The 16,542-nt window shown below is 44.6% G+C and overlaps 1 protein-coding gene across 13 annotated transcripts in view; it reads left to right on the forward strand.

Annotated features, from left to right (window-relative positions):
- Window positions 1-15,734, forward strand: part of Rufy3 (RUN and FYVE domain containing 3) — a 74,326-nt gene extending 58,592 nt beyond the window's left edge. For 7 of the 13 annotated variants that reach the window (XM_059274630.1, XM_059274631.1, XM_059274634.1 and 4 more), the window contains 9 exons: window positions 76-159; window positions 1,244-1,411; window positions 2,128-2,225; window positions 6,634-6,753; window positions 7,906-8,002; window positions 9,546-9,610; window positions 10,997-11,024; window positions 12,976-13,044; window positions 15,399-15,734. In XM_059274630.1, coding sequence (XP_059130613.1) covers window positions 76-159; window positions 1,244-1,411; window positions 2,128-2,225; window positions 6,634-6,753; window positions 7,906-8,002; window positions 9,546-9,610; window positions 10,997-11,024; window positions 12,976-13,044; window positions 15,399-15,542 — 873 coding nt within the window. In that variant the 3' untranslated portion in view covers window positions 15,543-15,734. Of the gene's footprint in view, window positions 1-75; window positions 160-1,243; window positions 1,412-2,127; window positions 2,226-4,301; window positions 6,427-6,613; window positions 6,787-7,905; window positions 8,003-9,545; window positions 9,611-10,996; window positions 11,025-12,975; window positions 13,045-15,398 lie in introns of those variants that run through there. The other 6 variants (XM_059274639.1, XM_059274640.1, XM_059274641.1 and 3 more) reach the window with 4 other exon arrangements.
- The last annotated feature ends 808 nt before the right edge of the window (window positions 15,735-16,542 follow it).

Below are 16,542 nucleotides of genomic sequence, written 5' to 3' on the forward strand. Positions count from 1 at the left end.
TTTCTTCATTGTGTCTGCTGATTTGGTGCAGAGTCTTTAAGTCCTTAAACATGTGCTCTTATTTACCTTCCCAAGGCTCCTAAGCAAGACCGAACTGCCGAAGGACAAGCGCTGAGCGAGGCGAGAAAGCATCTGAAGGAGGAGACGCAGTTGCGACTGGTAAACCTCCTAAGTTCTGGTAGCCGGGACACTCACGCCCAGTAATGCGCCCCTGCCTCTACAAACCCTATAAAATTATTTCTTGCCTTTGCCCACTCTGCGGTATCTCTACGAATGTGGAAAGTTGAAAATGAGGGGTGGTTTTAATTAGTACTAATTAGTTACTTCAAGGTAAGAGTACATGGCAGAGGGGCTGGAGAGATGGCTCAACAGTTAAGAGCACTGGCTGCTCTTTCAGAGGTCCAGAGTTCAATTCCCAGCAACCACATGGTGGCTCACATCTATATCTCATCTATAGTGGGATCTGATGCTCTCTTCTGGTGAAAAGTTGTGCATGCAGGCAGAGCACTCATACACATAAATCCTAAAAAGTAAAGAGTACATGGCAGAAATCGAAGTTTTCTAAAAATACAACCTTCTTAATGCACTTTAAATAACTAACATTTACTCTCTGTATGATTGTAAATTAGATATTAAAATGTTTTCCATAAGAAGTATCCTAGAAATAATGTCAGCATATGGTAGCATGATTCATTTCATCATAACTATTTAAAGAAGGAACACCTGATACAAAATTTGAAAGTTGTTACATGCTTGTACCACATTAAGAGACATGAAACTAAGATGGTCCAAGGTGTGCCCTGGACACAGCCTGAGTGCAGAAGAACTTCAGTCTGTATCTTTGCTCTGTTATTCCAGGGATCTCAGCTATATCAAGAACATCCCAGCAAATGTTCCTCTCAATCCTAATAGTTGTTATTATTATTTTGTTGTTGTTTTCTGAGACAGTTTCTCTATGTAGCCCTAGTTTTCCTGGAACTCACTTTGTAGACCAGGCTGGCCTCCAACCCAGATATCCACCTGCCTCTGCCTCCCGAGTGCTGGATTAAACATGTGTGCCACCACCGCCTGGCTCTTAATAGTTACTATTAATGTCACTTATCAATTATTATTATTAATGTCTCAAAATAAATACCTTCTACGAAAATACTCAGCATTGAGGGTGTTCATCTCCTTTTTCTTGTGAAATGCTATGGCATTTACTTGAGGAAAGAGTGTAAGCAGTTTTTTTGCTTTGGGGCAGGACGTTGAAAAGGAACTGGAACTCCAGATCAGCATGAGACAGGAGATGGAACTGGCTATGAAGATGCTGGAGAAGGATGTCTGTGAGAAGCAGGATGCCCTGGTGTCTCTGCGGCAGCAGCTGGACGATCTCCGAGCTCTCAAGCATGAGCTTGCTTTTAAGCTGCAGGTAGGGAGAAGACAAGGAGTAGACTCCCTGGCTCTCAGAACTCCTGGTGCTGTATTTAAATTTAATGTGTGTTTAAATCTAGGTTCCACATGAGAGGACATGTGATATTTGTCTTTTTCTTCCTTCCCATTATCCTCTTTCCTCTGGTCCCCACTTCCCCCATAGACTCCTCCTCTCTCCACCTAGTTCTCTTTCTACCTTTATATTGTATTTCTCCTTCATATAATATTGAAATATATTTATAATTTATTTAATATAAATATCTGTGAGAGTGTGTGTAACACAAATTAGACTTAGTGTATTTGGGGGGGGGGGATGGAAGGGTAGGACCTGGGATGACTGGGAAGTGAGTGTAATCAGGGTGCATTATGTGAAATTCTCAAATAATCACTAAAAATATTATGTTGGGAAAAAAGCTACAAAGATAAAAAAAAAATATAAATGTTTGTATCCTACAATGTCTACTTTGCAGTGTAGCATATCAGCTGAATTGTAAACTGCATTAGATCTTTAATGGACAGAAAAATCGATGAGCCTTCTGATACTGTGATAAGCTTCATATAATAGTACTTATTTTAGCAAAAATGCTTCTTGGTTTCTTTTTCTACTTAGAAATGAACTGACACACAAATGTAGATCAGTTCCCTTTATTTCCTGTTTGCAATTATGATTAAAACAGACATGTACCATAGATCCGTACAATTCTTTTCTCCCAGAGCTCAGACCTAGGAGTGAAACAGAAGAGTGAGTTAAACAGTCGCTTAGAAGAGAAGACCAATCAGATGGCTGCCACCATCAAACAGCTGGAGCACAGGTAACCGCTGTTGCCATGACGCCTCTTTCCGTGTCGGAAGTGCTGAGAACAGGCTCCGCACATGGAACGTGCGGAAGTAGATGCCACCTAAGTCAGATACGTTGGTTAAATTCTATCTGTGTGTGTTCCACGATGTTCCTGAAACATTGTTAAGAGTGGTCTATATAATAGACAGGCTAACGTGGAATGAATCTCACATCCCCACACCCCTAGACCCAGAGCTACAGGTGCCTAGCAAGAGCTGAGAGAGGGAGAGATAGATAGTCATGGTGAGCCTCCTAACTGGGTATCCAGTACCAAGTGGCCAGTTCTAAAATCATGCTCATACAAGCAACACAAAACGGACTCAGCAGGGTGTGTGTGTGTGTGTGTGTGTGTGTGCGTGTGTGATAAGAAAAAGAGGTCATGAGTTTGAGAGGGAGGAAGGAGGACAGAGGAGAGGCTGGGGGGAGGAAGGTAACAAATTATGTAATTATATTTTAATTAAATGTTTTAATTAAAAAAAAAATGGTCTGTATATAGTGAGTTCCAGGCTAGACTGGGTTAAAATAAAGCATGAGACCCGCCGGGCGGTGGTGGCGCACGCCTTTAATCCCAGCACTCGGGAGGCAGAGCCAGGCGGATCTCTGTGAGTTCGAGGCCAGCCTGGGCTACCAAGTGAGTTCCAGGAAAGGCGCAAAGCTACACAGAGAAACCCTGTCTCGAAAAACCAAAAAAAAAAAAAAAAAAAAAGCATGAGACCCTATCTAAAGAAATACTGTTTAGGGGTTGGGGATTTAGCTCAGTGGTAGAGCGCTTGCCTAGCAAGGCCCTGGGTTCAGTCCTCAGCTTCCGGGGGGGGGGGGGGGGGGGGGGGGAGAAAGAAATACTGTTTGTAATTGTATAGTTTTGTTTGTCACTAAAGTCTTTAACTTCTCCCATGCTAGGTGAGGTAGGGATTCTGAAAGGCAGATGTCCTCCAAGTATTGATCATGGCTTGCTCTCTCATCCTGAACTCCTCTCTCTGTTCTCTCTCACCTCCCCTCTGTCTTCCTCCTGAAGAGCTGGGTGCTTTCCCTGACCTCCACCTGTCACCCGTCGGGAGTTTTCATCTTCTACTTGATCCTGTCCACCAGCGCTTGTAATTCTCCCCCAAACCTATTCTTCTTCTGTCTCTTTCCTCTTTCTCCCTCGGTCTGAAATCATCTGCTCCTCCTGTAACTCTGCAGCGGTGGAGAAGTGTTTGAGACTTCACAGCTGAATGCGTTGTAGCACCCAAGACCATCTGCCATTTCTCCCTCTAACCTGCTCATCACCCTCCGTCTACTCCGCTGGCCCTGCCTTCCTTTCCGTCCCTCATCATTCTGACGGCTCCACCAGTTAGGAACGCTCCCTTCCCACTCCCTTCTTCAAATCCACTGCTTACATGAGGGCTCAAGGGCCACCACCCGACATTGGCTTCCCCCCATAGCTCTTTCCAGCTAGAAATGGCGCTTCCTCTCCACCGCTCCCCATACTGCCTGGTCTCTCTCACTGTGCGCCTCACCGTAGTCTGTTCAGTGTCTTGTCTTCCGAGAGTGAGCTCCTTGCAGTTAGTTAACTAATTGTTCCAGTCCTGTCACAGTTCTTGAATGTACATGGCATATGTTGATGAATGAATGAGTGAGTGAATGAATGAATGAGATGGGTACCTTCCTTCAGATGATTCTTCACCAGGAGGGAGTGTCCTGAACAGCAGAGCGTATTAGTGTTAATAATGAAGCTAGTTGCAAACGTAGAAAAAGGTTGAAACCTTTGGCATGATTGATACTGCTGTGACTGCTAGATAGAAATGAATCCATTTATAGACCGCGTTATCCGAGTGCCTGTTCATAAGCACTGATAAGTTTATGATGTAATAGACCGACGCTTGTGGTTCATTCATGAGTCGTACTTTTGTAATGTTTGAACTATTCCTCAGTGATTTTGACTTGGCATTTAAGGCCAACAAAACTAAAATAATGACTCATCTGACTTTTTTTCTTACTGTCTTTGTTTCCTGTTTATCCATTTTCTCATTACCCTTCCAACTCATTTTTTTGTTTTTATTTCATTAAGTGAAAAAGATCTGGTGAAACAGGCAAAGACCTTAAATAGTGCAGCAAATAAACTGATCCCAAAGCATCACTAGACACTTGGGAGCTGGTCGCTTCAGTCTGATGTTACAAAATAACTACAAGAGGAAGAAGTCAGAAATCCCTACATTTAAGCTCTGATTCTATATAAAAAGTCACCAAAACTGACCTTGAATTTATTGGACTTAAAAAAAAAAATAGTTGGATATATAGGTTGGGTGTGTTGTTGTTGTTGCTGCTGCTGCTATTTTCTTCCCCAGAGTTAGAAATTTTGGTATGGGTTCCTCATTAAATACCAAATAAACTTTGAGAAATTTTTCTGAGTTGAACAGTAAATCAAAAGACCATTTTCAGGAAGCCTGGGGAACGGAAGTATTGTACATGTGTCCTTGATAGTGATCGGACTCTGTAGGTGGCCTGTGTCCACAGCAGGGAGCCTGTTCTCTGCAGTGTGACTCCTACAGGTGTCACCTGGTGACCGTGGACCTGAAGTAGCTCTGTCTTAGCCCATGACCCCTCTCTTCTCTTGCCTTGTGTAGGTTTAATTCCCCAGCCCAGGAAAAGTACTTAGTATTTCATTACAGTTCTATTCTCAGTAACCAAGATTGCTTGCAATTTATTTTTCCCTTAGTGATTTTGGACAAAAAAGTAAAACAGCATCCTTGCATTTCTTTGAAGTACTTAGAAACCAAGTAGTAATTAGGTAGCTCTTAACATCACAGTGAGGAAGCTGGGAAACCCTCTCAACATGCGTCACCTTCTACCTCTGCCCTTCTCTGTCATTCTACTTATTACTTAGGTAGCTCAGAGAGAACAATTTAATACAAATACGATTTTCAGATCTCCCCTGCTTATCCTACTGGGATAGAGAGGCCATGGTGTAGTCTCGACTTCCGGCCTGCCGTCCTTGCCTGGAACACTTGCCCAAGCTTCTGTCGCTTTTTCTGTGATGGGAGTTTGCTAAAGGTTCTGGAAAACTAATCTAGTTACTAAAAAAATTTCAAATGAGAAATAAATAATGCGCTGGCATTGGTTAGTATCAAATAAAGATCCACAAGCAATACTAGCAGGGCTGCTTTTTCTAAGTGACTGCAAATCTAACCCTTTCTAGGCCCTACATTGTAAATAATCCTATAAATACTTTGATTTAAAAACACTATTTTTGATTTGGGGAGGCAGGCTTTTATATATACAGGAGCCTTTACCCCATCCAGCGGGTTTGGCGCAATGCCCGGGGTTCTGTTCCATGTTTCCCGCCCTTCCTCCTGGCATGCTGTGTAGCATTGCCCCTGCTAAGAGAGAGGCGAAGATAATCCCTTTGCTTCACATTTTTTACCTTCTTGGCAAACCAGAATTAAGAGTACAACAGAGTTCGTGTGTTTTTATAGGTCCTCAAAGGGCCTGCGTTAGAGCCAACTTAGTGGAGGGTCCTTGAACTCATTTTAATTCTTATAATTTTGCACCTGTATAAATAAAGCTCCTACTGCGTTCTGCTGTTCATCAGCCTTTTACGGTGATGAGTCGCCTTTTACATGAGCATCAGAAAAGAATAATCAAATCAATAAAAGTTAGACTACACATAGCATGCCTCTAAATTCTATTATAGAAAGCCTCAAATATTTCACCTTATAAAACATGATTCTTTATAGGTGCAAAGTTATAAGACATTTAGAAGAAAGCATCCGTAAGAATCTTCAGAGAATATGGTCAGGAGTCTTACAAACCCCAATGTGGAGTTCTTGTCGCTTGGTCACACACCACCTGATAGGAAAGGAAAGACCCAGCCAGACGTTCAGAGGCTTGTCTGTGTGGAGTCGGGAGCCTGGCTAAGGGTTGCTAGAGATTGCCCTCCGGCCTCCTGTGGTCCAGGGAAGCATCAGGGAATCGTGCTAAGCCCACGTGAGAAGCAGCTCGGCCTGCTCGTTCAACTGTATGTGGAAGACAGAAGGATAGCGTACCAGCTGTTAGGAAAGAGAGATAATGGCATCAGCATAAACTGTTGTGTACTTGAGGGTGGCTCTGGATATGGATTTCCAAAAAGTGATGTCTTGTTGTTGATCATCTGATGGCTGTAAACTGTAGTACTAGAATAAAAACATAGAACACCAGCTTTCCCTCTGCCTGGTTCACCTTCATCTTGCTTTTCTTTAGAATTTGTTTCTTCATCTGTTTCCCCATCATAATTTCTTCCTACGTCTTGCTTTTTTTTTCTCCCTGTCTCCCCTTGGGTTGTCTTATTTTGTGTTTGTGAAGTTGGTCTTCCTCCCCACCATGGCTTTTGTTTTTTATCACAAGTTCATATGGCTCACATCCAGATTGCGCCAGGCTGAGCGAGGCCGCCAGTCTGCCGAGTTGGACAATCGGCTCTTCAAACAGGACTTCGGAGACAAGATCAACAGTCTGCAGCTGGAAGTGGAGGCACTCACCAGGCAGCGGTGAACAGGGGCAGCGTCACCAGCAGGGTGGTGGTGGGTACTGCAGAGGCTAAACAAGGAGGAGTCAGGTCCTGAGCCGGCTCGGCTTGGTCTTTCCAGTGTCCTTTATGAACAGTCGGAAGTCAGAAAACTTCACATGGGTGAACAGTTCCAAAATCCACTCAACATCCTGTAATCAAATAGTTTGGAACTGGCTGCTGGCCGTGGTGGTGCAGGCCTGAACTCTCAGCCGAGACAAGAGCCCAAAGCCAGCTTGGGCTGCACACAGTGACACTCTGGTCTTCAAAAACTAAAATAAAAAGAGAATTAGAGACCAAGTTCCCAAAACTATAGTAAATGATATCTAATCCGATTTTAGTGATAACACTTAACATCTCCTGAATTCCTGCAGTATGTTGTATACATTTTACCACACTTCACATTGGTGTTCCTAGTGTCTTCTAGCAATCCTTTTAATAGGTGATGTTATTACCCCTACTTTCAGATAGAGTGACAGCTTAGAGGGGTTCAGTTTGTCCCAGTTCACACTATTAAGCTAGGTAAGTGGCTACAGTGTCCCTTAAAGGGACAAAAAAGAAACCTGTTTCTCTGACTAAACCCTAAGTCCTCTCCCATGTCACCTCTTAAGTTGGATGCACTTTGGTGCTAAAGCCACTGACTGCAGATGAGGAAGTGCGGTGGCTGTAAAACACGAAGCTACCGAGGACGCTGCGTGGTTTGGGGACGGGGTGTGTGGGAACTGATTATGTAAGTATAGGGACCAGCCAAACAGTATGAAATAGAAATACAACGCCTGTCCTTTCAGTGTGTCTTACTAAAAACGTAAAAAGGCTCTCTTTCAGCTGTAGTATAAGTATGTTGCCATCCAGGTAGCTGCAACTCTTAAGAAGTAATGTAGAATGATTGACCTGCTGGACCTGGGTGCTCCTCACTTACATTCTGAATTCCCAGAGAAAGAGCACACCTGTTTTATGTGTTATAGAATTGCTAGTTTACTGTATTCTGACATTTCAGAGCTTGGTTGTCCACATATTCCTGGTAACTTTATCAGGCATTAAAACTTCACTGGGGAACTTTAAGGAAAAGGTCTGGCATTCTTGAGAATATATGAATACAGAAATCAGAATTTTCATCCTTCTCTCACCTGACCAGGACTCAGCTGGAGTTAGAACTGAGACAAGAAAAGGAGAGGAGGTCACAGAGCAGGGGCACCCCAGGAAAGGGAGCCCAGAAGCTGGAGCCCCCCACGGTAACGTGTGTTCTCTATTCACCTGCTGTATTCCTACATCTCAGGGGCTAGCTTTATGGGTCCAGCAGGTCTTTTCCCGGCCCACGTGCTTAGTTCCTGTGGTCTGTAGTATGCAGACAGCAAGACAAGCTTCTCAGAATGGAGGAAAATGTGACCTTGAGCTGACCTCTAAGATGGCCTTGGGCCTGCTCCACTGGAAAAGAGAATGACTTTTCCTTTGGACTGTTGAGTAAAACTGTTCTGGAGTCAGAGTAAATGTAACTCTTGGAGTCCTAACTAATGCTGTATACTATGTATAATGGTCCCTCCTAGGCCCAAGTTCTTCTTCAGCAGAAGCTCCTCAGCTGTGGGTCTGCTTCTTGAGGCCTCTATGTCATGTGAATTCCAGTGTGAATATACGCAAGGAGCTTCTTTTAGAAGGAGAAGAAGCTAGAATTACAGAAGGGAACATTGTGTAGAATGGTTAAAGAATGAAATAGAACTTTCTGTACAACAGTCTTGAAAGTCGCCAGCATCTGCAGGGGTGAGGAACCACAATTCTACAAGAGCATCTCTGGGACCAGGAACAGGGCCAGCCTCCGAAAATGATGCAACATAAAAAGCATGAGACATGTCTATTCTGTTAGAGGAGCAAGTGCTTTGTCTGTATTAACACATAGAGCATAGGGCGTGCTTTATCATTTCTGGAGAGCTAGCTGCTAATTTGCTGCAGAGTCCACGGGAATGGTGAATAGAAATTTGTTATACATTACACATTGCTGTTTGAAATGTGCAGAGAACCACCATGTGCTCTTTACTACTTTGAGTGCATGTAAATCTAAAGGACTGAGGAGGTCTGCCTATATTACTTTTCTTTCCCAAGAAGGCTGTAAGTTTCTGTCTTGAATTGCCCTGAACTGGGCTTCTTGGAGGGTGAACGTTGCATTGACCTCTCTTGCCTGATACCTGAGTGGTCTAAAGAACTTAGTCTGCTTTTGGAAGCAGGTGGACTGCAGTTCAGAGCAGGCAGTGATATATATATCTATCTATATATATCTCACAGAAGTTGACCTAAAAACTACCCAGGCCACCTACCTTAGCAGCCTGGGTCCATTGCCCTTCAGAGCAGAAAACTCACCTGCATACAGGTTGGAGTCATTGGCAATGGGGCAGCTGCGTGAGTGTCCAGAGGGTCACACATCCAGTTGGATAGGCTGTGCTGGGTTTGGCCAGTTTCAGGACATAAAATACTCCAAAAATAACTAATTCTAAATTGTATCAGAATGTTTTAATAACTACTTACTTAGAGCAGAGTATGAGGAAACGTGTTTGAAAGTTAAGTCCTTTCTCTAAGTAAGTATGTAAGTATTACATATGGAAGGAGAGAGAGAGAGAGAGAGAGGGAGAGGGAGAGAGGAGAGAGAGAGGAGAGAGGAGAGAGAGAGGAGAGAGAAGAGAGAAGAAAGAAAGCTCCCCTCTTTGTACCCAAGCTGAGACATTACAGAGGAAACCCGTGGTGCCCTCACCATTGAGCATCCTGAATAATGCTGTTCTCTCTTGGCAGGATGGGAAGCACAGAGTTCAAGAGGAAAATGTTACACTAAAAAGGCCACTGGAGGAAAACCAGAGGTGATTGAAATGCACATTAAGCTATAGTCATTCTGAGGTGGTGGGAAGGGGGCTCCTGTTAGAAGGACACTGACCTCAAGACAGGCCAGACACGGACTGGTCAAGTAGAAAGACAGTTAAAGGGAAAGCTAGTAGATAAGAAACCAGATAACATAGCCAAATCAAAAGAGGATTAACCAGCCTGTGCTCTGACTCTTCCCCAACTTAAATTATCATTTCAAAAGATTATTTCTCAACTGAGTATAATTCTTCACACCCATAGTCCCAGCCCTTGGATGGGTAAAGCAGGATATAAATTCAGTGTCAACATGGTTTACACTGCAATACCCTGTCCAAAAAGAAAACAACAGTGTATATATATTTCTCTGGTGAGTGACTCAGGATCTCAAGAGAACGAAGCACTAGTGATTCTTAGGTTTGTGAGTGAATGTTAGTGTGAATTGTTTCCACTGGCCTGCCAGGTTTGAGATAAACGTTCTCATTCCCTTATGTCAGTGTTTTGGTTTTGTTTGTTTGTTGAGACAGGGTTTTCCTATGTAGGCTGTTTGGGAACTCACTCTGTAGACCAGGCTGGCCTCGAACTCACAGAGATCCACCTGCCTCTGCCTTCTGAGTGCTGGGATTAAAGGCGTGCGCCACCACTCCCAGTTCCTGTTATTTTTAATTCCTTTATCTTTGTGACATTGTGGCAGCTTCTAGAACCTATCTCAGCCAGAACTGCAACCGCAGAACACAGGAAAGTTAACTGGGGACATTTGGAGGTTGGTCACCATAGGTGTTTGTCTGTCTTCTGCCTCTCAACTGAAGTTCACGGGAATCGTAGCTGTGTTATATTTTACTGAAAAGAGTGGCCTCTTTGCTAGGCTTCTGAAGGAAGAGTTCAACCTGTGTGATATGGATTTGTATATATAGTCTCATGACAGTCTGATTCATTTATTTCCTTGATTAGTTTCCTAAAGCTTCCAATTTAAGAGTATTTGAGGCAGGTAGATGAGTACATGGCATATGATAGTGGGTAGATTCCCATAATGTCAGATACAATAAAACTTTAAAAAATGTATGATTAATGAGCCACTGGAATTTTACATGATATAAGACAAATGCTATTTTTTTCTAGGTAGTAAAAAGGAAAGATAAAATGTAACTCCATATATATTTGTTAACCAGAACTGTGGTATATATCTGGGATCAGATAGTCTAGTAAAAGATTTAACCCAATTGCCCAGAATCTTGGAGGTCAAGATTTATAATTACACTGTCCCCAGCAATGTAAAGGGAGGGCAGCATTGCTTGTTTAATGAGTGTTATCCTGAGCATTTCTTGAGATGACATAATGGAAAAAACAGTAAGCTGATATTTGTTACCCTTCTTATTTCTCCACTATAGACTGCTGACTCAGCCTGCAGATGAATTGGTAAGTAAGGATCCTGTTTTAAAATGTCGTGCACACAATTACAAAGTCAGTGTGTCGTGGCTAGCCAGTAAACAAGGTAACATGGGAGGAAGACAAATGGACATAGTCCTCAGTGTTACATCTTCTTAATAACCTTTTAATTTTATTTATTTATGATTAGTTTTTCGAGACAGGGTTCCTCTGTGTCCCTGACTGTCCTAGAGCTCGCTCTGTAGACTAGGCAGGCCTTGAACTCACAGAGATCCGCCTGCCTCTGCCTCTCCAGTGCTGGGATCAAAGCGTGTGCCACCTGGCTATCTTAATAATCTAAAATGCACCCCCACATGTTGAAAAACAGATGTTTGATGTGTTGGAAAACAAAAGTGAAAATTGTAGCCAAATTTGTAAATGGGAATCATAATGTGACGGGGGTCAGTGGCGTGGCTCAGAGCACTCAGTACACTGGCTGAGCCAACAGCGATCCTCACTTTCTAGCTGATGTCACCTCTGATGAACCTGCACCTGAGAACGCTCACCGCTCCTCTCTTTTTTCCTGACATAAAATAGATAGGAAAAAGATTTTTTGGTCACTTTAAAAAAAAGTTTTTGTTGTGACTTTATTTTACATGTATTGATAATCTGCCTGGTGCCCATGGAGGCTAGAAGAGGAGTTACGGACAGTTGTGAGCTGCCATGTGGGTGCTGGGAATCGAACCCAGGTCCTCTGGAAGAGCAGCCAGTACATTAACAGCTGAGCGTTCTCTCCAGCCCCTTTTTGATCACTTCTGAACATTTTAAAATGTTCTTTTATCGACTCTCTCACGTTGCATCCCAACTGCCCTTTCCCCTCCCCTTTCCCTTCCAGCCGCCCTCCCCCACTCCACTCCTGTTTCCCTTCAGAGAAGGGCAGGCCTCCGAGGGATATCAACCAAACATGGAATATCAAGTGGCAATAAAACTAGGCACCTCCTCTCACGTTAAGGCTGGACAAGGCAACCCAGGAGGGAAGGGACCCCCAAAACAGGCAAGAGTCAGAGACAGCTGCCCCCCGACCTGCTTTTGCTGTTAGGAGTCCCACAAGAAGACCAAGCCACACAACTGTAACATATATGCAGAGGGCCTAGGTCAGACCCGTACGTACATGTTCCCTGATGATTGGTTCAGTCTCTGTGAGCCTCTATGAGCCCTGGTTGATTGATTTTTGTGGGCTTTCTGGTGGTGTTCTTGACCCCTCTGGCTCCTACAATCCTTCCTCCCCCTCTTCAGCAGGACCCCCAAGCTCCGCCTAATGTTTGGGTGTGGGTCTCTGCATCTGCTCCCATCAGTTGCTGGGTGAAACCTCTCTGGTGACTGAAGTGCCAGGCTCCTATCTACAAGTACAGCAGAGTATCGTTAGGAACCATTTCATTGACGCTTTGGTTCTCTCCTTGGTCTCTGGGTCCTGGCATTCCAGACAGTGTCAGGGGTGGGCTCCCTCTCGTGGCATGGGTCTCAGGCTGGATCAGTCATTGGCCACTCCCACAGTGCCTGGGCCTCCTTTACCCCAGCACATCTTGCAGGCAGGACAAACTGTAGGTCGAAGGGTTTGTGGCTGGGTTGGAGTCCCAATCCCTCCACTGGAGGTCTTGCCTGGTTACAGGAGATGGTGGTTTAGGCAATTATCAAACACCCTGAAAATACAATATGGCCACCCTATGAGAAAGACATGTACTACTATGCCTGGGGCACATCATCACCTTACTAGATTTAAAGTGAAGCCAGTGTTAACATGCTCAGTGGAGAGTGGAACAAGGATGAGGCCATGAATGCTTGAGTTCTCTTGATGTAAGGAAAGTTCAGAGTTAAGGTGATAGAATACGGAGCTTGTTTCTTCACCGTAAGTGTGTAGTCTGGTTTCAGTAGCTAAAAACACGAAAGCGTTCATGTTCCTTATGCTCAGGGAGGTGACCGGCTTACTGTGTGTGTGTCTTAGGATCAACCCAAGCTCTCTGGAAAACCACAGGTGTGTCAGCTCTGCCGGGAAGACGAGAGCCTGACAAAGGTGAGTGGTCTTCACAGAGGTGGTCTACACCTCAGCTCCTTGTCCAGAGTCAGCAGGACTTTGGTGTGTGGAACACAGCATGCTTCTCATGGTGCCAGGAATGAACTAGAAAGCCAAGGCGAGGAACTTATTCTTTAAAAGAAATACAAATAAGTACATATATACTTTGAAACAAATAAGGAAGTACTAATCTACAAAGTACAGTATTTCTCTTCTTTTTTTTTTTTTTTTTTTTTTTTTTTTGGAGCTGAGGACCGAATCCAGGGCCTTGCGCTTGCTGGGCAAGCACTTTACCACTGAGCTAAATCCCCAACCCCAAAGTACAGTATTTGTTGTTATAACTGGGTAAGAGGGAGTGACATTACTCATATGCCGTGGTGCCCATGTGAAGGTCAGAGGACAGCTTTGAACCCAACCATGGGTTCTAGTCCTCGGTCTTTCATATTAAGCCCTTTACCTGCAGAGGCTTCTCAATGGGCCCTTGTTTGGGTTTTGAGCCCCAGTCTCCTCTGTGGTCCAGATGGTCCAAACTTGACTTCCTCCTGCCTGTGCCTCACGTGCTGAAGTTACAGTGCACACCATATGCCTGCCCAGGGTCTGTGTGTTTCCTTTTGTTATCTGTTGATGGAATCCAGCCCTGGTGTACACTAGGTGCATGCTCTACGCTGAGCCACATCCAGCTCTGTACTACACAGCACGTTATCCCAGATCCATGTGCTGAAGACGGCTAACACTCAAGTCCTAGTCCTTGGCTCATGTTCCTTCCAGGTTGCCGTGTGCTCAGAGGAGCAGAAGACTGTCCCCACTGGGCCCCTTTCCATGGGCTTTTGCCAGTTTGCCTTCACAGAGTGGGTGAAAGCCTAGATTAGAAAGAACCAAAGTCCTCACGGCTAGACCTGGGACTGGCTAACAGTAGAATCATTCAGCATCAGTGTGGTGCCCAGAGAAGCTCAAGAGGTATTATGTTCAAAGGGATCTTACAGATAAGTGCTTTAAGAAGTATAAGGAAAGCCGGGCGGTGGTGGCGCACGCCTTTAATCCCAGCACTCGGGAGGCAGAGCCAGGCGGATCTCTGTGAGTTCGAGGCCAGCCTGGGCTACCAAGTGAGTTCCAGGAAAGGCGCAAAGCTACACAGAGAAACCCTGTCTCGAAAAAAACAAAAAACAAAACAAAACAAAAAAAAAAAAAAACAGCCAGGTGCCAGACAGTGGTGGTGCATGCCTTTAATCCCAGCACTTGGGAGGCAGACCCAGGCGGATCTCTCTGAGTTCAAGGCCAGTCTGGGCTACAGAGCGAGTTCCAGGATAGGCACCAAAACTACACAGAGAAACCTTGTCTCAAAAAAACCATCCCAGCACTCTTGGAGGCAGAGGCAGGCAGGTCTCTGTTAGTTCAAGACCAGCAAAGGCTACATGGTGAGACCCTGCCTCAAAAACAGCAAGCCCTCCCCATCTCATTCCATGCACTCTGCAGATGAAGTCTTTCACAGGAGAAGTGCCTCTCTGAAGCCTTTATGAGGAGCTGTCTGTGTGACTGACAGCTGTCTGTGTGACTGCTGTGGTAGCATTGCTTGGCTACCAAAGGTTCAGAGTGTTTATAGAGACAGCTTCCCTAGAAACGAGGTGCAGGTCGCAGGACAGGAGCGTGCCCGAGGGCATCAGAGAGAAGCATTAAGTTGGCAGTGCTCTGGGAACTTGAAGGGTCAGCTTCTCCAAACCACTGCTAGTTTACTACCTCATTTCGAGTTTCAGTGTACTTAGGTATTTGCTAGAATTTAGAATTAGCTTACCCAAAAGTGACTCTAAGGATCAAAAGTACAAAGTGTACTCTAGAGACTGGATACTCTCTTGTCTTTTCTCCTGATTCTGTGACACCATGCTGCTTCATTTAGATCTAATAGCTGACCTCATGCTCCTTATGAACAAGTCTGGTGTAGAGGACCAGCCCCCACCATTATTTACCCCAGAACTCTTGAGGAATGAGGAATAAGAGACTTAGAAGTAGAGGGGAGAGAGAAACAGAGAAAACACAGGAGACTTGGGTGGACCTGGATCCTTATCCACTGGCCCAGAATTTTATTCCAAAGGTCTATTTATAAAAATGCCAAGGGGTGGAGCAAAAGACCTCCCCCTTGCTAGTTACAATCACCTGGTACCCAGGCCCGTGGTCCAATCAGCCTCTTATGCAGTCCTGCTGGGTACAGCCACTAGAAAACCTAGTGGGCTCCAACAGTCTGGTCAGGGCCGTGTGGCACACAGAAGCCATGCCATACCTGATTATGCACTGAGCAGTTCCAAATTTGAGCCTTTCTATCCTTAGCATGTTCTTGTGATCCCTCCCCCCTCATCTTGCAGAGCATGTGTATGAACTGCAGAGGAACCTTCTGTAATGCCTGCACGACCAATGAACTGCCTCTTCCTTCAAGCATCAAGCCTGAGCGCGTGTGTAATCCTTGTCACAAGCAGCTGATGAAGCAGTATTCCACCAGCCCATCCTAAGACTGGAGGCCAAGCCCCAGGCCAGTGTTAATGCTGGGCCTCTCCCTCCACCTGTGAGTCCTCAGAACCAACCATAGTTGGTAGGAAAGACGGCAGTGAACCAGGGGGAAGGCAGTGACTGGAGGAGTTTGGACCTTTGCTCATCTTCTCTAATGAGTGTATCAATAAAAGTTGCTGAGCCTTTCTCTTCGACACCTAAACAAGCCCGCTTTGGAGGGTTTAGAAGCGTAGCTTTGGGCTTCTTTATTCTTACGAAGTGATAAAGCTGGGCTGCAGCTGAGTGGAAAAGCAATGCCTAGCAAGTGTGCGGCCCTGACCGCAGCATCACTGCCAAAAACGACAGAAAGAAACGTTACATCTCCATTCTGAGGGGGTAACGTGAACGTTCACAGAGATAAAAATAAGTGTTGCCCAGGTGCTAGTGGACACACTGTTTCCTCTCACCTTCCACCACCTACCTCTTTAATCTACCAAACTGTGAACCCAAGCTCAGGGAAAGAACTGAAGAGTAATATAAATTCTGAATGTACTAGTAACAATATTGTAATGCATTACAGTTTCAGGACCAGAATTTTTTTTTTGGGGGGGGGGGCTCCTTTATTATCTACAAGAGTTTTTATTCTGTGAACAGGAACATCTCTTGATTTTCCACATAAAGGCTCCAGAAGTGTCTGCTTTTTCAGAATCCCTACCACAGAGCAAGCCATCTCTCTTGCCCAGTCCCTCCCTCTTGCAAGTAGAAGATTAGAGTAAGGCTAAGCCAGGTACACATGCCATGGCCTCGGATTTGCCAATGGTTAAGGACAGTGGCTCAACATTTATTAAACTGATAACTACAGATCAGAACCTGTCGGCGGGGTTCTTGGAAAGGACAATACTCAAACATCTCTTTATAATAAACCCTCTGTAGAAAAGTGGGGGGTCACTGAACAAGAGATGGAAAGAAATGGTTTAATTACTACGATTATGTTGTATGTCTGGATTGTTCAATTCCAGTTAA

Source organism: Peromyscus eremicus, chromosome 10 (genome assembly GCF_949786415.1).
Source record: "Peromyscus eremicus chromosome 10, PerEre_H2_v1, whole genome shotgun sequence".
Lineage (NCBI taxonomy): Eukaryota > Metazoa > Chordata > Mammalia > Rodentia > Cricetidae > Peromyscus > Peromyscus eremicus.